This window comes from Berghia stephanieae, chromosome 10 (genome assembly GCF_034508935.2).
Source record: "Berghia stephanieae isolate SIO BIC M18660-M18661 chromosome 10, UCSD_Bste_1.3, whole genome shotgun sequence".
NCBI classification, from domain to species: domain Eukaryota; kingdom Metazoa; phylum Mollusca; class Gastropoda; order Nudibranchia; family Aeolidiidae; genus Berghia; species Berghia stephanieae.
In genome coordinates, this window is record NC_088369.1 from 13,324,922 (window position 1) to 13,349,250 (window position 24,329).

General features: G+C 35.7%; 1 protein-coding gene across 1 annotated transcript; it reads right to left on the bottom strand.

The window, feature by feature from the left end:
* Window positions 1–256: 256 nt before the first annotated feature.
* On the bottom strand, window positions 257–22,789 carry LOC144980542 (alpha-L-fucosidase-like). Its single transcript, XM_078928205.1, has 9 exons — window positions 22,594–22,789; window positions 22,225–22,417; window positions 18,923–19,029; window positions 16,758–16,888; window positions 16,318–16,448; window positions 12,704–12,801; window positions 7,548–7,680; window positions 6,997–7,167; window positions 257–5,684 (listed from the first exon to the last, which is right to left on the bottom strand). The coding sequence occupies exons 1-9, from the start codon at window positions 22,778–22,780 to the stop codon at window positions 5,423–5,425; spliced, it is 1,413 nt and encodes a 470-aa protein (XP_078784331.1). The 5' UTR covers window positions 22,781–22,789; the 3' UTR covers window positions 257–5,422.
* Window positions 22,790–24,329: the final 1,540 nt, after the last annotated feature.

The window sequence follows — 24,329 nt, forward strand, 5'->3', positions numbered from 1 at the left end:
GGATACCAGTGGGGATTGAACCTATGGATAAGGAAGAGGACACCCAGAGGAGAGTGAATCCGAGACTAACTGGAGTGGACATCCGCGAGAAGTGAACCTGGAACAACAATATTATGTCTACATCCTGTAATCTTTTCCATCCACTTCCCTAGTCCTGGGCTCACTTCCCATCTTGTTTCCTTTGGTGCTGACTGTCGTTCTCATTTCATTATTAAAAATTTAAAAAAAAACATGGATGACGAGAAATTGATCGATGCTGTGTTTAAATACCAGTTTATTTATGAAAAAAGCGACTAGAAGCATAGCAACAAAGACTACATAGCACAAGCATGGGATAGCAAATGAAACCAACAGCAATGGTAAATATTCAAAACTTATTTGGCCTATTTCTTAATCACGATCTTCTTCCTCTTCTCCTCCTTCTTCGTTGTCTTTTCGGGATTTTTTTCTTCTTCTCGTTCTCCTCCCTCTCCCCCTCCTCCTCCTCCTCCTACTACTATTACCTCTACTACTATTGATACTCCGACTAATACTACTATTGCCACAATTATATTATGCAAACAGCACTTTTCGCCCCTTACCTCTCTTCATTCTGTTGAACATTAAAATTAATCCCCATGTTTAATTTAGTTTATATTTTACTGAATAATAAGAATAGCTGTTTACTACTACTACTACTACTACTACTACTACTACTACTACTACTACTACTACTACTACTACTACTACTACTACTGTTGCTGCTGGTACTACTAATTCTACCACCACGACCACTACTACTCTACTACCGCTACTACTACTACTACTACTACTACTACTACTACTACTACTACTACTACTACTATTACTACTACTCCTATTCTGTTTAACTCACTCAATCCTAGCGACTTTTGCAACTTTTCAAAATTGGAAAAAATGTATCTAAAATGAGCATGCACATTATAGACAGTTTTATTCAACTATCATTAACATGTAAAACACTAAAAACATTAGCTAGATACCCCTATAATTTTGTCTCATAAAAATGTAATAATTAGGCATGGGGTAAAAGTAACCCCGGGGTAAACTACGAATATAGTCGGTGTTAGGGTTGAGTGAGTTAATTTGGATTCTCGTGCTGTGGTTTATTCAGTGACTGATTTATACTTGAATTTAGAGTTATAAAGTGCTTTTCATTCTTACGGAACGTGTCACATTTGGACTTGTGCTGTAAGTGATTGATTTCGTTAGACAGTCAGTCTATCTCTAAATCCGATTGTTTTAGATCTCTACTTCAAATAACTATTATTATAGTAGAGATACTAGGCTAAACTGAATAGTGGTAAATTCAGCTAGATCTGGATCTAGATAACATTACGTTTGAAATAGCAATGACTATCCCGCACAAATCTTTGGGCCTCTTTTTTGCTCACGAAGTGCCCGAATTCGCGTCAAAATATGGGACGAAGCCGTTTCGTATATGCTATTTTAAAAAATTAATTACGACGCTGTTTATCGATGAATATGACTGAAAGTTGGCACACAGTTAGAAAAAAGGTCATTTTAGATTATGTCAAGCGACAAAACTCGTGCGATTACCAGAAGACCGTTAAAAATAGATTTTTACTCTTTGGAGTAAAATATTTCTAAAACTACAGGGCGTGGAGGTTTTGTCGCTGACAAGGTAATACATGAAAATTTCTTCTTTTTGGTTGTAAAATTTCATATGAATAGACTGACGAGTACTTTTCCTGTATTTTACAAAACACCATCCTAATTTGCTCTTCAAGTCTCAATCTTTTAATCCACTTATTACGCAAGATACAACGAAAGGTCGAAAAAAAAATGCCGAAAAAGCGTCCCATATTTTCGCGTTTTTTTCCTCTTTGCGGGTCATCCAAATAAATGACACCTTTAAAACTGTATAACTTGTTTATTTATGAATGGATTTTCAAAATTCAAAAACATTTTTACTCAGTGGAGATAGGGCTTGGATTTTAGACAAAAATTTTCCTCAAAAGGAGAAAAAAACATTTTTCATAGTCATTGCTAGTTTGAAAAATGGCACCGCCAGCAAAAAAACCTAAAGTTGAGCAAAAGTTTAGGCCAGAATATACATCGACCTGGGCTTCTATCGTGAAATCTAAACTTGGGGATTATCATGCTCGTTGTGTTATTTGTGAGACAGATTTCACTATCAAATCGGGTGGATCAAATGATATCGATAGGCATGTGAAAACAAAGAAACATCAGGATAATGACAGATTAAAATCCAAAATGAACTCTGTGTCTTCATATTTTACTCTTACCCCAAACCCACTCGATGACAAAGTGATAAATGCAGAGATGCTGTGGAATAAATTTTTAGTTGAGCACAACTTACCAATTGCTGCATCTGATCATGCTGGGGTTTGTTCAAAGCCATGTTCCCAGACTCAGAGATCGCCAAAAAATTTTCATGCGGAAGATCAAAGGCAACAGCCATCAATAATTGTATGGCAAATGAAATATCTAATGACATTGTCAGCAAAATGAAATCTCAGCCATTTAGTGTTTCAACGGATGGAATTAATGATGGAGGTGAGGGACAAATTTATCCAATTGTGGTAAGGACTTTTGATGATGAGGAGGGACTGAAAACTTGTGATGGTGCCTCTACTGGAGAGAATATATTCAAAGTGTTAGACTCTGCATTGCAAGAAAATGGGATAAAGTGGAGAAATTGCTTGGCATTTGCATGTGACAATGCAAGTGTCATGACAGGAAGCAACAAAGGTGTGAGTGCTTTCATTCACAGGGAGAACCCAGACGTGTATATAAATGGCTGTCCATGTCACCTCCCTACATATGGCTGCCAAAACAGCAACCAAAGAACTTTCAATAGATGTGGAAGAACAGTTCGTTGATATATATTTTTATTAAGATAAAAGCAGCAAAAGGAAAAAGGAATTTATCTTTTTCCAACAACAGTGCGGTACATCTCTCCATGCCATCATTAAGCATGGTGCCACAAGATGGCTTTCCCTCCAGGCCTGCATAGAGCGCATGCTTGAATAATGGGAGCCCCTAAAAGGATTCTTCAAATCCGAACTGGATGCCTTAGGGTCCAAGGACAAGGAAACCTCAAAACACACTCGCCTTGTTAGGATTAATAAAATTTATTAAATTCTTTGCAAGCAGTAGTTCTAAGTTATATTGCCATTTTCTGCTTGAAAATCTGACAATTTTCACCTCTGCAAAAGGAATCACCCCAAATTCATCGCCTCATGGGGAGATTAGATGAGCTTATTACAGATTTGGTTGTGAGGTTCATCCGAGGGACTGCTGTCCATAATTCAAACACCATTTTTGATATTGACGTGAGCGACAAAAAAAAAAATCAATTGACCAGGAAAGATTTGATATTAGGTTCAGCCACAAGAGATATATTTCAAAAGCTCCAACTTGATCCCTCTTTCTCGGGTCAACAAGAGGACTGCTTTGTTAAAAGTTAAAGAAGTGAAGAACTTTTTTATCACTGCCCTTAGATATATTATCAGTAATTTTCCTCTACAGGACAAATTTCTCATGAATGCTTCAGTTCTGGATATAAGCAGGAGGCTCTCAAACAGATATTCCATGGTGGAGTATTTCATCAAGAGATTTCACTGTCTTATCCCAGATGAGAATGTCCAAAATCTCCACTTGGAATCTGCAAAGTTTCAGGCAGAGCCACTGTCCAACGAAATTCTTTCAGAACAGAGGAGAGATGAGCAGTGGCATAAAATCAGCCAGATTAGGACCATGGACAATATACAGAAATTTCCATGCCTTAGTACAGTGATGAAGGGCTTGTGTTGCTTAACCCATTCAAATGCAGACACAGAGAGAATGTTCAGTTTGGTTAGGAAGAATAAAACTGATTTCCGTTCTTCTCTCTCCACCCAGACCTTGAGCTCTCTTATTGTACAGAAGGTGCACATGGCATCAAGAGCTCGGGCCTGTTACCAACATACTTTCTCCTCTGCTCTTAAAAGGAAGGCCAAAAGTGATTACTCTAAGAGCCTGCAACCCTCTGATTAGTTTTTAGGGTTGTTAAAACATTTTATAAAGAAGGAATTACATATAAATCAACTAGTTGATATACAAAGGGCCCACCACATTGGACGACCAAGGGCGAATAATGATCGACCACGGCCAATAATCGCTAATTTCTTGAATTACCAAGCTCGGGAATTAGTAAGAATGGAGAAGATCAATTTAAGAAAACCATACGGCATATCGGAAGACTTCCCATACGAGATCAGGAAGGCCAGGGAGATGCTGGTTCCGGAGGTCGTGGAGCTACGAAAAAAGGGAAAGCAGGCCTCCATCATATACCCAGCCAAACTCATCGACGACGGGAAGATCGTCAAAGAAATCCATGTCGTCAGGAGAGCATAGGATGAGGTACCAGGGGCCCCCAGAAACAATATATCCTTTTTATCCATTTTATCTTTAAATGTAAATGGCAGTCTTGTTTCGAAACTGGAGAATGATGATTTTGTGAATGAGAAAAATGTTTGTGATATGATTGTGTTAAGTGAGTGTTGGACGAATGAGTATAATGTATTGTTTTTAAATGGATATGAATGTGTTTTTTAAAGAAAATTGATCAACACTAATTCTACTTCTACAAAAATGTTTGTCAATTCATTTGTGATGAATTGCCTTCATTACAGCAACGCTATGCTCTTGGTCTTAGGCGCTCCAAGTTGTAAAACTGATAGGATGCAGAAAGTTCAAAATAGGCTAAACTAGTGACCCTTTCTAAGGCAACAGAGCACATCCCACCCATCCTTAGGTCTCTCTAACTGTTAAAGAGAGCGGAGTTTGAAATTGCCACAAAGGTGTTCAAATACCTAAATGATATTGCGCTATCGCTATCTTATCTCTCTGCACTTCTTGAATTGTCTACACCTACACTATGCTACTCTGATCTCAAAATGAACAACTGATTAGTGTTCCCATGTGTAAACTATCTCTAGCTGAAAAATCTATTTCTGTCAGGGTTCCAAAAATATTGAATAAATTAGATAAAGACATCAAAAATGCCCCAGAGTGATGTAATTTTATGAAACTTTTGAAAACATTTCTATTCAGACAGGCTTTTTGGGTAGTAATAGTATCTGCGTTTTGTGCTGCCCGTTGTCTTTGTGTAGCACTTTATAGCACTCTGTAGATTCTTCAAATTGAATCAATTTATTATTACATTACATTACATTACATAACAGTACATTACATTACATTATATTACATAACAGTATATTACATTACATAACAGTACATTACATTACATAACAGTACATTATATTACATTACAGTACATTATATTACATTACAGTACATTACCTTACATTACAGTACATTACATTACAAGGAAGCTAAAGATTATAGTCAGCAAGTGATATTTCCAATAAAATAATTAGTTCTTGATATTGGTGAATTTCAGCACCCAAGCCCAGTAACACGGCATTTTGTTATGGGGTATGGAAGGTACTGTCACTTTCACACCCTGCCGTCTTGGATCGAAATGCATCTTCAAGGGGCCGCCACTGTATCCCAGTAGGGTGACTTTGGATTCAGGGGTTGCAAAAGGGGCCCCGAGTGTTACAAACTCTTTGTCGGGCCATTCCAGGAGAAACGCGTAGACATATTTAGCTGAACCAGACACCTTCATTGTGTACCTGTTTGAGAGATGGTGGGTTTGGGGGGTGACAGAAAGGATTTCACTAACAGATTTATACAACATTTTGTAAACTTTAAAGTTTTAGTCTTAGCACACACCCTTCCCCCCCCCCCCCCCCACCTCTCCCACATCCACATACACACTAGGTAAAGCATGTTCGTAAAATTTAATCCATTAGAAAAAAAAATAGATTAATCAATAGCATAAAAATGTATTTTACAAAAAAAAAAGCTAATACATAATAGTAAACATCTAAATAACAATAATGATAATAATAATAATAATAATAATAATAATAATAATAATAATAATAATAATAATAAATAATAATAATAATAATAATAATAATAATAATAATAATAATAAATACTATTACTATAATAGAAGAAATGGAAGGAAAATGTCTTTTTTCTTCCTTTCTTTGCAAACGCTTTCTATGCATTGTCATTTTTAACCTGTGTCATCAACAGGGACTTCAAATCCCACGCTGAGCAGTGCAAAGTTGAGTCCTTGGAAAAGGCTATTTATTTTCATTCTCCCACCGCACTCTGGAGTAAAATGAGTACTTGGTTTGTAACTGTGTTGTCTCGGTAAAAAAAAAAAAATTGTTTGTCCTATAAATTAAGAGTTGTTTTTGGCTTGGGACCCCTTGTAATGTGCTTTGAGCACATTTAGTAGATAATGCTCTATATAAAAGCTCAATTGCTTGTTTTTTTTTAAGATAAATCGACTGCCTGTTAACAGCACCTTGATTGAATCATTTTTGAGTTGAATTTAAGTATGTGTTGTAGACAAACAGAAAGACAAACAAACAGACAGACAGGCAAACAGTCAATGTGGTTTTGTGGTATGACAGTCGCGTTCAGATCGTAAGGACCTGGGTTCAAGTTCCACTCTGGGCAGTACATTCATTGTTGAGTCTTTTGACAAGGCTCTTTACTCACATTCCCTCAAATTACTCAGGTGTAAAATGAGTAGCTGGCTGTAAACAGCGTTGTGTCCCTGTTGGAAAAATAACCCCTAAAATATCGCCTAACAGACATCATGCATCGTCCTACATGTCAAGTGTTGTTGTTGGCTAGGGACCCCTTGTTAAGTGCTTTGAGGATGTTTAGTGGCTATTGTGCTATATTAAAGCTTAAGTTTTTGGTGGTGGTGTGGGGGGGGGGGGGGGGGGGGGTGTAGGTTTAAACATATAAATACATACCAAACATTGTGACTGATTGTATCGTTCTGATAAGTCCATGGCCTTAGTTTTTTGGGGCATTTTTTAGGGGGGGGGGGGGGGGGTTAAACATATAAATACATACCAAACATTGTGGCTGAGTGTGTCGTTCTGATAAGTCCATGGCCTTGTTTTATATATGGCTTCCCCGTTTACGCCAAGCCACGAGCCCAACTGGCGGAGCCTTTCCTCGAAGATAGGGATGATGATCCCATCTTTGGTGGGGCCAACGTTGATCAAGATGTTACCATTACAACTGAAATGTGGCATTGAAATATAAGTAGACCTTCAGAACCATGAGGCCCGTGGTGAAGCCGGAATTTTTAAAATATTTATTTTAAGAAAAAATAAAAGTTCAGATCAATCAAGGGGTATAACTTTAAAATCTTTGCATTTGCGATTTCAAACCTTCTTCCCAATATAAGTGCTCTCAAAGTTCTGATGTGATTGGGGAACTTATTCTGAATGAGTAAAGCTACAAGATTCAATTATCATTGTCATCATTATCATCTTCATCATCATCATTGCCATTGTGATCACCATCACAATCATCACAATAATCATTACCATCACACTCATCATCAACAACACACTCATCATCGTCATCATCATCATCATCACAACAAACAGTTCTACCTGACAGTGGTCACCACAGTCTTGATCAGTTTTTCAATGGAGATCACATCAGAGAGTTGAATTCTACGCCTGTAGCCCCAAGCGCGATGATCCAAAGCCATGGCGTTCTCAAACTTGTGCTTGACGAGTTTACCTGGTCAGAAAACATCCAGAACATTCATCAATTCAATACAAAGCTTCTTAGTATGTACCAGACCTGCGTACTATAGCACCAAAATTTGTCATTAGAACTTCTTGAGCATCTCTAAAGTAAAATGAAAACATTTCAGACCAAATCTCTTGTTCATGCAATGAAGCATTGTCAACGTATATTTTGTATCATATCCAATATCCATACAGTCTAGGGCAGGTCTGTTTATAATAATCCCAAAATTTTCACATCAAATCTCTTCTTCGTGCAGCAAACCATTGTCAATGTAAATTTTGTATATCCCATGATATCCAACTTCCATCCCGTCTAGGTTATGTTGTTTGTATGTTTGTTTTTAAGGGTTTTACGGTGCTTGCTACACATTTAGGTTATATCAGCGCCAGTAAAAAGGAAGAAAATGAGATAGTAAAAAGTTATAGAATTACAATTAAAGCACCCAAGAAAAAGTAAGACATAGGGGAACTGGGAACAAATAGGGATCAGATGTAGATTCCAAGATCATACCACCAATGTACTTAGTTTGAGATCACCTAAAAGTCTCATCCAGACACAAGCACAGGTCCCAACTAAGAGGAATACACTCAAATGTTTACCAATCATATAATATAATATGTAAACTCAACATAATACAATGCATAACAGAGAGATGATTTACAAGGAAAAACATATCATCTCCCAAAACTATAACTATACATTCGACTGTTTCCCTCCCTGCCAAGGAGCTCCGGCAAGGATCAGGACAAAACTAAGTAATCTCATTCCAAGACAATGACGGGAAACAATTGGGAAACGGGTATGGGGGGATAGAAGACACAGCATGTACCTCCCTGCCCACTATGGGAGGTCAGGATCCCCACCCAGCCGTCTAGGTTAGGCCTGTTTATAAAAATCTAAAAATTTGTAATCATATAGTTGTAAAAAAAATAGTTTGAAAATCACCAATTTACCCTCACGAGGATTAAAAGACACTTCAAAATCCTTACATTTATGTAATCTGGCATTCAATAAGTTTGAATGACTTAGAATTTAAGTTACTTCACGATACCTTAAGTGACCTTTATGTAATCTGAAGTACAAGGCCAAGGACATATTCAAAGGCACTAACTGTTATTAGGCAATAACACAGCAAATGATGATACTTAGTGAAAACAAAAAGCATATATATATACAGTGCAACCTCTGGATAACGATACCCCTGAACAGCGACATTTTCCTCTGGTCCCTATTTTTTTTTATTTTTTTTTTTTGCTATACGTTATTAGTAATTAAAAAAAATAAAAATAGCAGCATACATTTCAGTAAAACCCCTGCTTAGTGACATTGTTATAACAATAATCAGCAGTTAATACCAATACTTGATACCCGACCATCGTCATCTAATACTTTTAAACAATAAAAAACACGTTCTTTTTCCTCCCAATGAGATCGCTTTGTTACTGACCAGTCAGAACACAATGTTTACCACACTGCGTGGAATCAGCGTTAGTTCATATGGAACCACAGCAAAAGAAGGTTATCAGTGGATGGAACTCTCAAGGGTCCCTTAACCTTCCCCAATAGCCACCTGTCTGAGGTCAGTGGAGGTTAACTGATATAAGGCAATGCCATATCCAAAAGGGGGGGGGGGGGGGTATTGATTATGGATATTATGGTCTTATAATATGTTGGAATAACCAAGAAAACAATAAGTACCTCTTTCACTTTATTATTTTCATTGTTGTTTTTCTAAACATCAGACTATATTTGACATTATTGTGGTAATACCTGGTTTTGTTTGGTTTTTCATTTTGTTTTAATACCGGACGATGTGGAGCCACTTATATTATATTAAGTGCTTGTAAATTTTAGTGCACTTAAATAAATATTTTGGTTTTCAAAAATCATCAGTAGTATTGCATGGATTTTTAAGTAAAATCAAAACTAGATTGTGCAACTGTGCTCTTGTGCGTATTATCATATTTGCACTGGATTTTCTTGATTTATTCTTAGTTGTTAAATGGCATTCGAGCACTGTTTACGGTCAAAACAATGACAATGCACATAGGAGAGTGAAAGCGTAACTGGTATACCCTTTGAAAACAGGTGAAATAAACATTCTAACATTGTTGGAAAGTGTCTTCTCTCAGCCAATGGTCTGTGCATTGCACTGTTATGTATACAAGTGTCTCACCACGCCCCATTGTTCCACCATCTTGAAAATCCTAGAATAACGACACCCCTGGATAACAACATCATTTTCCAGTACTGGAGAATGTCGTTATCCAGTGGTTGCACTGTATACAATTTTAGTTTGCAAATGAAAACGTTCTTTCTTTAAAAATAAAAAAAAATAAAAAAGATAAAGTGATGAGAAAAGCGTGGAAATTGTTTATATATGTGATAATGTGAAAAGATAAATATCAGCAAAAAATGTTGCACCTGGTGTAGACAAAGAATATTTCTTTTTTTATCATCATTTTTTATTTATTTTTAATTTTCTTTGGATGTCAAGAGATGGAGAAGAAGAAAATAGGCACATTTGTGGAGAACAAAGTGAAGAGAAAGTGAACAGAATTTATACATTTTTATTGGAAGTAGAAGAGGTTTTGGTGGCTAAATCAGTTGACCATGATATTGCTATGCAATAAATCTCCATCCAACAAGCAATAGATGAATTGCTGGGTGTTATTTAGAACTGGTAGAAATCATTTTGCAACTACAATAGGCTAATATCCAAAACTTAATTGAAAATTGTTATGTCCTCACTGATAAGTTAAGTCCCTTTATGGACATATCACTGGTAAGTCAAGTCTCTTCATAGACACACATATATATATATGGATAAGTAAAGTGGCTTTATAAACATATCATTATGTCCCATTATCCGTGATAGTCAAGTACCTTTATGGACATATCGCTGATAGTCAAGTCTCCTTGAAGGACATACCATTGATAACTCAAGTATCCTTTATGGACATATTTCTACAACATGGAAACATCAAAACAGAAATAATGTTTGGAACTCTTGCAAATGAACTTAAGAATAAAACTAATAATTTGATAGCGGATTTTATTGTTTTTGTTGTTGGCTGAAGAAGGGTTTTGATCCCAAAACGTTTCGTGTTTGGTATTTTGTTCTTTTTTGAAGCTTTTATATTCATTTTTTGTTTATTACTTTTTACAGTTCACAGCTTCTAGCAGCTTAGTATCACAACCAACAATGTGATAATTAGGCTGCTAGAAGCTGTGAAGTGTAAAAAAAACAACTAATAAGCACATTTAGTTGATATTGCTCTATATTATGAAAGCTTAAGTTTATTGTTTTATTTCTACTTAAGTTAAATAATGTTAATAAAAGATTTAATTAGTGTTGATATTCATTCATATAAAGCTCAAAACTTTACAAGGTGTGGCCAAAAGAAAAAAAATAAACACTAAATATGAGTATATAGAATTATTAAATAAAATAATGATTTTAAACAAGGTTGTAATAAGCCAATGATTAATAAAAGGGTTTCTTTGGGTTAGTTAAGGTATTAGGAGTTGGCAAACTCCCAAATTTGAGCACTAGTAGGAATGAAGATGACGCCACTCAGCTATTGTTATCATTTTTAGACAGCCTGTTAGTGATTAGTTCTCGCTAAATTATATCAATCAGTCTATAAACACTAAAGGTTACACAGCGTTTTGTGTGTTGATATGCTTAATTTGGCTAGTGGGTGTTGTGAATATTTTACCTAAATGCATAGTATCAATAAGAAAATGCAAAGCAGCTACCAGCAAAGTTAGTTTTATGTGTATTTTTCTATAATGGAATAATGACCTAGAGTACCTGATTAAATGGGGAGTGGAGTGATTAGAGTCATTGATGATTCGATAAAAACTGTAAGACAAGTTTGTTTGTTTTTGTTGGGTTCTACTATATTTTGCTTTGGAACTATTCGTAGATCGAAAATGAAATGAACTGTACCAGGAGTTGGACAAACTTAGATAAAAATACAGACCTGTTGATGGAAAAACTTGGTAATTTCTCCATGTTTGGGTATATGGTAAGAAAATAGAATTTTTTTCATCACTAATGTATACAGTCAGTGTGGATCACTGGGTTGGTGATGAGCGACACTAGTGATAGAACAACGTTTTTGTTTTCTAAAAATGTATGAAGAATAGTGAACCAAATTTGTCATCCATTGTTTTGAGTTGACTTTACCTTAGACCTTAGTTTCTCCCGTGTCTTTGACACATTGGGCTGTCCAGATTCGCAATTCCTCTCTGTCCTGTGCTGCAAACTCCCCAGTTCTTAGGTCCCTGTTAGCAGTTACTTTCCACGTCGTCTTTGGCTGTCCTCATTTTTGTCTGCTCATCACTTTTCCATTCAAATGCTTTTTTATAAGCGGTATTTTCATGCAGAGGATGTGTCCTAGCTAGCTGAGACGGCGTTGTTGGATGGTGATCGTCATGCATTCCAGTTATTAAAAAAATTTTAGTATATGTTACATGGTCTAGGTAGCCGACACTGTATTTTTCTTAGGCATCGTTGTTGGAATGCATGGAGACATTTTTTGTCTATTGCACACAATTATCAGGTTTCGCTTCTGCATAGGAGGACTGAATAAGATTGTGGCTTTCAAGATGTTGATTTTGGTTTTTAGTTGGACAGTTCTTGATTTCAATATTTTGTATAATTTTCCAAATGCTGCATTTGCTTTTCCAACTCTGGTAGTTATTTCGTTGCTTATGCCACCATCACCTCTGATTTTACATCCTAACTAAATACGTAAAATCTTCAGCGTGTTTGAGAAGGGAGGACCAAAAATACCCTTATCATTATCATTAGTCCCCATTCAATGAGATGGAAACGAGATTATTCTTAGCCAGTCTTTCTGTGACTTGAGGCTTTTCTAAGGTTATTCTAACTCTGATTGATGAAGACAGAAAATTTGTCAAAGATTTGCTGTTAAAAAAGCATTAAAAAGCGACAAAGTGATAAGGTTAAGACTATCCTCCTATCATTTCCTTCTACTACCTGGATTGTACTTGTCACGGCATGTGTAGAAATCTCCATGTTTACAAGTAGCATCAGACCCCCACCTATCGTTTACAACAACTGTGTCTTTCACAGGGCTAAATAGAAATAGATGACCTAATTAACAGCTATGACGTTCTACAATTTTCATGTTGTTTTTTTTTTAAATTCATGATAAACTTGCTTTACGATGACATTTTCCATTTTTATTGTCTATCAGAGATTCTATTATTTGTCCTATCATATCCCATGTGAAGATTTTTAAAAACCCACTGACATAGCAAAGCTCAAGGTTTTATGGTGACCATTTAAGGCACTTTCATTTCTTTTTCCTTGGGAAAGATTATTTACCCTCTATTTGCTCATCTTGGACAACATGGGTGATTCTTGTTGACATCTGACACTTGTTTGATTTTATTTTTTTTATGGAATGTCTAGTCAGCAGTATCTAATGATTCTGCACAGAGGGATGTTATTACTATTTTATTTATTTTTTTTTTTTGGAGACGAGAAAGGTCAAGTCTTAAGTGTCTTACACAAAGACATAATGCCAAATATATAGCATGCCATTTAAATTCTAAGAGGTATGCTGATGTCATGCTACTTCATCTCCCGTGACATTTGATTACCTGGGTTATACCTATCATCACACGTGTAAAAATCTCAGTGTCTGCACACAGCATCAGACCCCCTATCGTTCACCAATACTGTGTCTTTCACAGGGCTAACAGACATAAATAACCACAAAATCCAAAGTAATGGCTTAAGAAATAAACAAAATATAATAATGGAGTTAAATAAAATAGGGGATTCCGATAGCTCAGCTGGTAGAGCATTCGTTTCACATGTAAAGGGACTGAGATCAATCCCGGGTTAAGTCGAGATTATTTTTCTGACCCCCCTATCTAAAGGTCAGCAAGTAATTGCTACAGTACACTTCACGATATAAAAACTTGGATAAACTCCGGCTCCATGGGTTAATGACTCTAAAATACTACTTTTAAAATCAAATTAAGGCATCTAGTTTAGTGCAAGGTGGAACTTATGGCTAAATAATAAAATCAAATGTCAAAGGAGGATAAAGAGAAAACATAATCCTAGTTGCTGTTGGAAACTGAGGCATTCTGTCTTGATCATCGACTTCAATCATTGATACTGATACAGTTAGTACTAAACGGACTTCAATCATTGATATGATATAGTTAGTAACTAAAACGAGACTTCAATCATTGATATGATACAATTATAATAAACGAGACTTCAATCATTGATATGATATAATTATAACTAAAACGAGACTTCAATCATTGATATTGATATATTAGTAACTAAAACGAGACTTCAATCATTGATATTGATCATAGTTAGTAACTAAAACGAGACTTCAATCATGATATGATATAGTTAGTAACTAAAACGAGACTTCAATCATTGATACTGATACATTAGTAACTAAAACGAGACTTCAATCATTGATATGATACATTAGTAACTAAAACGAGACTTCAATCATTGATACTGATACAGTTAGTAACTAAAACGAGACTTCAATCATTGATACTGATACAATTAGTAACTAAAACGAGACTTCAATCATTGATATTGATACAATTACTAACTAAAACGAGACTTCATCATTGATATGATACAATTATAACTAAAACGAGACTTCAATCATTGATATTGATAATTAGTAACTAAAACGAGACTTCAATCATTGATATTGATAATATTAGTAACTAAAACGAGACTTCAATCATTGATACTGATACAATTAGTAACTAAAACGAGACTTCAATCATTGATATGATACATTATAACTAAAACGAGACTTCAATCATTGATATTGATACAAGTTAGTAACTAAAACGAGACTTCAATCATTGATATTGATACAATTACTAACTAAAACGAGACTTCAATCATTGATATTGATACAATTATAACTAAAACGAGACTTCAATCATTGATAATGATACAATTACTAACTAAAACGAGACTTCAATCATTGATATTGATACAATTAGTAACTAAAACGAGACTTCAATCATTGATATGATAAAGTTAGTAACTAAAACGAGACTTCAATCATTGATATGATACATTAGTAACTAAACGAGACTTCAATCATTGATATTGATACAATTAGTAACTAAAACGAGACTTCAATCATTGATATTGATACAATTACTAACTAAAACGAGACTTCAATCATTGATATGATACAATTAGTAACTAAAACGAGACTTCAATCATTGATACTGATACAATTAGTAACTAAAACGAGACTTCAATCATTGATATTGATATAGTTAGTAACTAAAACGAGACATCAATCATTGATACTGATATAGTTAGTAACTAAAACGAGACTTCAATCATTGATACTGATACAATTAGTAACTAAAACGAGACTTCAATCATTGATAATGATACAATTAGTAACTAAAACGAGACTTCAATCATTGATATTGATACAATTAGTAACTAAAACGAGACTTCAATCATTGATAATGATACAATTAGTAACTAAAACGAGACTTCAATCATTGATACTGATACAATTACTAACTAAAACGAGACTTCAATCATTGATACTGATACAATTACTAACTAAAATGAGACTTCAATCATTGATACTGATACAATTAGTAACTAAAACGAGACTTCAATCATTGATATTGATATAGTTAGTAACTAAAACGAGACATCAATCATTGATATGATACAATTACTAACTAAAACGAGACTTCAATCATTGATATTGATACAATTACTAACTAAAACGAGACTTCAATCATTGATATTGATACAATTACTAACTAAAACGAGACTTCAATCATTGATATTGATATCAGTTAGTAACTAAAACGAGACTTCAATCATTGATATTGATATATTAGTAACTAAAACGAGACTTCAATCATTGATATTGATATAGTTAGTAACTACAACAAGACTTCAATCATTGATATTGATACATTACTAACTAAAACGAGACTTCAATCATTGATATTGATACAATTACTAACTAAAACGAGACTTCAATCATTGATATTGATACAATTACTAACTAAAACGAGACTTCAATCATTGATATTGATATAGTTAGTAACTAAAACAAGACTTCAATCATTGATATTGATACAATTACTAACTAAAACGAGACTTCAATCATTGATATTGATACAATTAGTAACTAAAACGAGACTTCAATCATTGATATTGATATAGTTAGTAACTAAAACGAGATTCCAATCATTGTAATCAATTCAGTTACTGCCTAAAACAAAAACTACACACAATACAACATAGAGTTTATGATACAGTACTCGCTGGATAATAGCACGCCGAATTCCAGCACACTCTGCAATGAGACCCATTAGAGCTGGGTGACTGAATGTACTGCTTATCTCCCATGAGCATCAGATTTCAGCATGCTCGGATTCTAGCATGCTTCTTGGCTTCTCTTGGGTAGCTAGCTAGTTACAAGTCAGCGAGCACTGTAATAATAACAACAACAATAATAATAATAATAATAATAATTAATAACAATAATAATTAATAAAAATAACAATAATAATAATAATAATGATAATAATAATAATACTGACCTGTCATTGTAAAGCCATGCTATAAACTCCTTCGCCATCCACCAATCACTGGTGTGAGGACATCCATCAGACCAAACTACATCTGGTTTATACCGGTTTACTAGTTCATACAACTCAGGCATTGACTTGCTCTGGGAAACAATTGGAAAATGCTTCTATCTTATGTTCAAAAAGTTAAATAGGATCGAATAATATCGTACAGTACCAGTAACCTGTTAAGCATCATTTTTATACCAAGATTTTTACAATATCATCACCGCCTGTAGCCAGGTACTCATTCACACCTGCTTTTCCACAATCACTGCCATCCATCCAGCCACTGACCACATATAAAATTGCTTCGTTTTCGTGGCATGACAAGACACTGTACAGCTGTGAAACAAACGATAATGATATAACAATAGTATTAATAAGGAAAAAAATATTTTTGAAACACATACCTTGACAAAATCCTGTGTCGTATAATTGTTTGCCCTGTCCTGGAGGAAGATGGGGTTGAACCATTCAAATAAGGAGTGGTAAACACCGTACTTCAAATTTGGATATTTCCTCACTGCTTTTGATATATCATCTGAGGAAATAAAAAGAAGCAAGACAACAAATAATAACAAACATTGTTTTAATTTTAAGACAACTTCATTGAAATTTGTCATTATTATTATAGGAATTAATAATTCTCTCCCAGATGTACAGAAACATAATTAAATATTGTTGTAAAGAGCCTAGCCACAACCTAACACCATCGCTTAGAGTCTGGTGTCTCGGAGTTATAGCGCTATATAAGTTTTCAGCATTATTATCTATCTCACACCACACAAATGTTGCATTTACCTTCGATGGTAAAGTTGTAACCCCATCGTCGCCGTGGAAATTTTTATTCTCCATCGTATTCTGGCACTTTTCTACTCACTTCATTTCTTGTTATTAACTCACTCAATCCTAGAGATTTTTGCTACTTTTCAAAATGGGAAAAAATGTAATAAAAATGAGGGTGACCTTCCGAAAGCTCCTACACCCCAGTATTCGTGTTTTTTATAATGTTGGGGTTTGTAGGGGGTTTGGGAGGGGGGGGAACTTTTTTTTTTAAGTCTCCCCCCTCCCAAACCCCCTGCAAGAACAAGAATACTGGGGATATAGGAGCTTTCGGAAGACCTCCCAAAATGAGCATGTACATAGATTAGTTTTATTAATCTGTCATTAACATGTAAAAACTAAAAACATTAGCTTTGATACTACGCCTATATAATTTGTCTCAGAAAAATGCAATAAATAGGCATGGGGTAATAAATAGTAACCCGAGTAAACTATGGATATAGTCGGTGTTAGGGTTGAGTGAGTTAACAGTATGGATTGGATTGGATTGGACTGGATGAATCAAACAAAACCTGTTGTCTCAAGAGAAAATGAATCAGCACACACATTAAGTTGATTAAATGCCAAGATTCAATCACTGATCAGTGACGTCACAATAGTAACTTAACGGTTAATTTAACTTGAGCTTTTATATAGTGCATACAAGGCATCCCAAACAAAAGCAAAACCTGACATGTATCAGACATGACGCCTGAAAGGTGATATATTCAAATTATTTTTTCAATATAGACAATGCTATTACTGTCCACGTTCTCATTTTACATTATGACAAGCTAAGTCTTGTGAGAGAATATGATTAAAGAGCCTTTTGTGAAAAGTCAACTAAGCACCGCTCAGGCAAGAGTCTTTTCACAAGAGCACAGACGTATTCATGAGAAACAGTAGAAGAACAGACAACCGAATGGAGTAATTCTAAGTATGCAATATATATAATGATATTTGCCCATCCATCCTAGAGAGTATGTGCAAGTGAAAGGTCTAGATACAGCATTAAATGATTGTAAACGTGTACACTTCAAGTCTTGATTGAAGACAGTATATTCTAGTTTACCTTTCCTTAACATATCAAAGTCACATTTTTTTATATTCCATTGGCATCAGCTTAACTTAATAGATCATCTAATTGTAACAGCATGGGTTGTTACCCTTCGCATACAGGCAAAGGTAGAAAATAAGGAGCTAGGACATAATAAGCCCTTATCAGGTTTCTATGCATTACGATCTCTGGTTTGAAATATAAAATTCATTTTTAACCCGAACATAATAAACCATTTTGAGATGGTGGGTCACATTTTGCCTTTAAACTCAAAATTTCTCCTTCAACTTGAATCTGACATGGGTGTTCCGATAGCTCAGTTGGTAGAGCACTCACTTCACAATAAAAGGAACTGAGATCTATCCCGAATGCAGTCGAGTTTATTTCTGACTCCCCTGTTCACCCAGCAGTGATTGGGCTTTGTGATAAGACTAATGTCCATCCAAAGAGTAGCAAGCAATTGCTATTGTCCATTTCACGCTATAGAAACTGGGATAAACTCTGGCTCCATGAAGAACCACTATATATATATATATATATATATATATATATATATATATATATATATATATATATATATATATATATATATATATATATATATATATATATATATACATATATACATATACTATTATTATTGAATCCGACATAATAACAGAGAGTTGACATAGTGGACCATAATTCTTCACAAACCTACTAAATCCCTTCGAGGTCCGACGTCCATGGCATTCCAGTTGAATGAGCGTTTGCTGGGCCAACTGGTGAATCCTTCATGGTGTTTGGTGACTTGTACAACATACCTAAGGTAAGAAATGAGATTGAAAATGTCACATGAACGAATCGCTTGATATATGATATGAACATTTATATAGGCAGCGCATTTCCACAGATTAACCAGGCTCTACGCACTTCACAATGTTTCATTTATTCCCCCGGTACGCCATATGGAACCATTTTTTTTCTATTCCATAGAGTACCAGTCACCTCATCATCATCATCATCATTGCCCTTTTCACCCTGGGTCAAGGTATAGGCCACACACAAACAGTTTCCATCCTTCTCTATCCTGAGCTAACTTTTTTTATCTTGTTCCATGTCTTATCACTTCTCTGTATATCAGCTTCTTTAATTCACATGGTGCGAATGTTCCACGACACATTTCGAAGCTGCTTGTTTGGTGAAGACTTCATCGCATAAGCAGAGTCCTTTCGGCTTTGTCTGTTGTCCTTCATAAATTCTGTCATTGCAGAAACTCTTCGATCGCCCAAGCTAAAAAAAAGGATTTGATCTGTTCGTCTGCGTTTCTGTAACCGTGCGGTTTGAGTTTTATGAAAGGGGTGTTAACCCTTCGATAACTCCAACCTAGAGGACCAGGTGACTGCAAAAAATGTTTGTACTGACGTCTAACAATATATGTCACTGTTTACAGGCAGGTACTCATTCACACCTGAGTTGAGTGGGGTAATTTGTTTAAAGTGCCTTACTCAAGGAAACAACATCAGGTCCAGAATTTTTCAAGAATAATTTCACTGATCCAACCACTGATCAAGCTTAACATCGCTTGACTTTAGGAACAAGATGAGACCTGTATCACTGGCTCACTGAGCCACACTCACAGACCTACAACAAGCAACAAACAACAATCTTTTCTTCTTTTCTAACAAAATATCTGAATGTCAAGTAAACCCAAGTCTTTGTAAACCTGCTGAATTGTCACTGACTGTCTGCATCAAGGATTAGTAATTGTTGACACAGATGTGTGCATTCTGCAGAGGTGTGGTCTCGTGGAATGACACTCACCTTCAGACCAGACGGTCCATGGTTCGAATCCTGCTCTGAGCGGCGCATAGTTGAGTCCTTGGAAAAGGCTCTTTACTCACATTCTGTCACCATACTCAGGTGTAGAATGAGTACCTGACCGTTAACAGCACTGGCTCTGTCGGAAAAAATTGTAATTGTAATGTTTCATCCTAAATTTAAGTGTTGCTGTTGGCTAGGGGCCCTTTTGTAAAGCATTTTGAGCATGTCTAGTGGATATTGCACTATATAAAAGCTCAAAGCCCAAGTTTTCTTGGGGTTTTTGGTTGTTTTTAAATATGTTTACACAGACATAGAGGCTCATGAAAGCCTGCAGTCCAGTTCATCATGTGATCATGACTAAGATGCAAACACAACTCGATACACATTTAGTGGATATTGCGCTGTATATAAAAGCTCAAAGCTCGAGTTTTTTGTTGTTTTTTGTTTGGGTTGTTTTTTAATGTGTTTACACAGACATAGAGGCTAATGAAAACCTGCAGTCCAGTTCACCATGTGACTATGACTAAGATTCATATTTACTGTGTCGAGTAATTTGGCTAAATTTGAACCTCAAAAAACATGTCTATGTCATAACATATCATGGTAAGGGTTGCTTTGGTCAAAGGCGTTTAAAACCCTGTAAAAAATTGTTTTAAAAAAGAAGGGTTCAGATCAAAACTTCCCAGATATGATAATAACTACAATCATCATTTACATCATAAACAATAAAAAATATATCAATTAAAAAACTTATTCATCAAATTCATATTTTAAGATATTGATCTCCTGGTCGATTGCATTTAGTGAAGAGATTTATACTTTTGGTGTCTTTGGTTATGAATTTCAAAATGTTCTGTGAATTAACTGTCCTTACAATATAAAGTGTTGTCATCAATATTATTACTTTTATTCTTTACTTTTTGTTTCAATCCCTTCCTATGTGAGATGTCCCATCTTATGTGAGATGTCTCTAATGAAATGTTGTTGCACCTATTATTGTTGATATTGTAAATTCCAGTCACATTAAAAAATTAAAATAAAGTAATCGAAAGGATTGAGACATGCATAAAAAAGATCAAAGTTTGGAGGACTGCTAACAAATTAAAACTAAATGAAGATTAGACAGAAATTATTAAGTTTGGAAGAAAGAATAGTACACCACAAATGTTATCCCAATCTATTGATATTGCTGGTACAAATGTCAATATTTGATCAACCCATGCACATAACCTTGGTGTTTTATTGGATAACAATTTGTCCATGAATGACCATGTTTCCAATGTAATCAAATCTTACAACTTTCATTTGAGAAATATAGGGAAAGTAAGACAAAGATATAACTAGCATGCTAATGTCTCCTTTGTTTTTTAGTAGAATTGACTATTGCAACTCCCTTCTTGTCGACTGGCCTGATTACACTATAAACAGATTAGAAAAAGTTCAAAACAAAGTCGCCAGAATAACACCCCTCACTAAATCAACCAAATATAAGGGAGACCTTCCATAAGCTAATACAACCCAAGTGTTCTTGTTCTTGTAGGAGGTTTGGGAGGGGGGGAAACTTTTTTTTTTAAGTCTCCCCCCCTCCCAAACCCCCTACTAGAAGTTCTAAGTGTAGGGGGTTTGGGAGGGGGAGACTTTTAAAAAATAAAAAATTCCCCCCTTCCGAACCCCCTACTAGAACAAGAATACTTGGGATGTAGTAGCTTATGGAAGGTCTCCCAAACATAACGCCAATTCTAAAATCCCTCCATGGCTGCCAGTAAAGTTTCAAATTGATTTTAAGATTCTTTGTTATGCATATAAATCCATGAACGAAATTTCCCATCCTTACATCCAAGACCTAGCTTCTCCCTATTAACCAATGTGAGCTTTGAGATCTGCTGACTCTTTTTTGCTTAACGTAAGAAAATTTTCAAATAAATTTAACAGTAAATCTTTCTGTACCAGCAGTGCCCCTCAGTTATGGAATAGCATAAAAGTTTTAAAACTAGATCCAGCCCTTCATTCATTTGAAATGTTTTAAAAGAATCTGAAAATATAACTTTTTTCCTATGATCTTTAGTCTGTTGTATATTTTAATTTGTGCATTGTTTAACTATTGATTGTCACTGAAATCCTATTTATTTATTTATTCTTTTTTGTGTGTGTGGGGTGGGGGGGGGGGGTGGAGGAGGGGTTGGGGGTCTACTTACCTTGCTCCTGATGCGTTAAAAATGTCTGCCCATTTGTTTGGGTCGTATACGTGTGACTGTACAGTAAACTCCTTGGCAAAGTCAGCGTAAGTCCAATCAGGCGGGTAGTTGTCCTTCATGAAATTCAAAACGTACGGCTCTTTTTTATCACCTTGCCAATGAAACCAAAACCACGCACCGTTGAAGCTGGAAACTGTTGAGGGTTTTTTTTAGATGACAATATCATATATGAGTATAAAGTGATGTAACATGGAAAATAAAATATATTTTTACTATGAGGTGCTACAATAAAGCCTGAGAATGAGAAGCAGTCTTGTACGAACTTTGAAATTGTGCAACACACACCTGTGCCCCATTTATTGAACTTACCGGAAAACACTCCCCAGTGGATGAAAATACCGATTTTCCCCTCATCGTACCAAGACGGTATTGGCCTTGAATCCAAAGACTTCCAATCAGGTGTATATCTACACACGACCAATGGCTGATAAGCGAAAATGAAACAAATTGAGAGAACTACAAAATGTTGACACAGAGCAGCCATTTTCTCCGTCATGTGACTTTGCAGTTTGCAGGTCAGCTTGACTTGTTTGGTGACTTAAAATAAATGAATAAATTATGTCACTTGATTAAAATCGATCTGGTAATGTGTAACAATGTAAACCATATGCGCTTCGTCTTATATTATTATATCTAATGAAAATTATTTTTAAAAGCCATCAAAGTAATGGCAAACGAATTTATCAATGCAAAATGATTTTTTTTTTAAATCCTGGCATGGCGGTTTTTTGGAAAATAAAATCCAAAAGTTTGCAAGCAAAAAAAAAAAAAAAATCAAAATTTGCACCCAAAAAATTGCGATTGGTTTTCGTAAAAACTGAAATAAGTTCATGAAAGAGAAAAAGCGTTGTGGGCCTGAGTATTTGGAAGAGAGAGATTAACTAAAAAATGATCATTACAAAAAGCCAATATTAGAGAGCCGCGCCTTTGGTGTGCCAACCTCGTTGAAAGTCCAATTTTTCCCCAACAAAACTGTTGTAGCCATGCCTACCCTCAATCTCAAATTTCAATGACATTCCAGGAATATTACCACTGGTGTCCATATCACATCGTCCCATATTCAATTCCTACTTATGTCCACCTCCCATAGTCCCGAATTCACTACCCAGTGTCCATATCCCGTGGTTCCACAATTACTCCTCAGTGGTGTCTACCTCTCATAGCCTAGGGTTCATTTCCCACTGGTGTCCACCTCCCATATCTCCAGTTCACTCATCACTGAAGTCCATATCCTCTAGTCCCATATTCACTCTCCGCTGGTGTCCTTTTCCCACAGTTGCAAGTTTACTCTTCAAAGATGTCCATATCTCACAATCCTGGTTTTACTCTCCACCGGTTTCACCACCCAGCCACCAAGTCCCAGGTTTACTCCTCACTTGTGTATCTATCCCATATTTCCTCCCTACTAATGTTCACGATGTATAGTTTGGGTTCACTCTCTACTGCAATCTAACTAACATTGATCTGGGTGTCTATCTCAAAAAGTGGGTACATTTCTCTCTTGTCCGCTCCCAACTTGTGTTTACAACTTATAGTCCCCAGTTCACTCCTCACCGGTGTCACCAGCCCATAGTCCCAGGTTTACTCCCCACTTATGTTCAGATCCCAAAGTCCTGGGATTACTCTCCACTGGTTATTATATCATATAATATCCCATAGTCCAAATGCATCCACTTTCATTTCCCACTTTGTGTCTACATTCCGTCTTGTCCTCGAGTTCATTCATTTCCCCACTACTACGAGTATCTATAACCCAGGGTCACAAGGTTTCCTCCCCTCTAACATTAACCATCCATTATCCTCGGTTTTATCTCCACTACGGATCTCCAACTCAAATGGTTCCTGGTTCAATTTCCCCACTGGTGCTTACCAGAGCCCTGGGTCAATCCGTTCTTAACCTTCGATTGGTTTTATTATCCTTTTATTATTGAGTTTGCGCCAACGGGTCCCGTTAGAGATAGACGACGATTGGGATTGTTTGGAAGCTTTAACCCTTTGCCCACTAGTCATTATGACATCGGAAATGCTATCGCCTTCTACATCTA

What these genes read in the sequence shown, in the direction of transcription:
- LOC144980542 (XM_078928205.1), bottom strand. Translation starts at nt 22,780, where the DNA reads ATGACGGAGAAAATGGCTGCTCTGTGTCAACATTTTGTAGTTCTCTCA. An exon ending in TTTAACGCATCAGGAGCAAG is followed by an intron (nt 19,030 to 22,224) that starts GTAAGTAGACCC and finishes TTCTTACCTTAG; the next exon opens with GTATGTTGTACAAGTCACCA. An exon ending in ACACTCAGCCACAATGTTTG is followed by an intron (nt 5,685 to 6,996) that starts GTATGTATTTAT and finishes TCTCTCAAACAG; the next exon opens with GTACACAATGAAGGTGTCTG.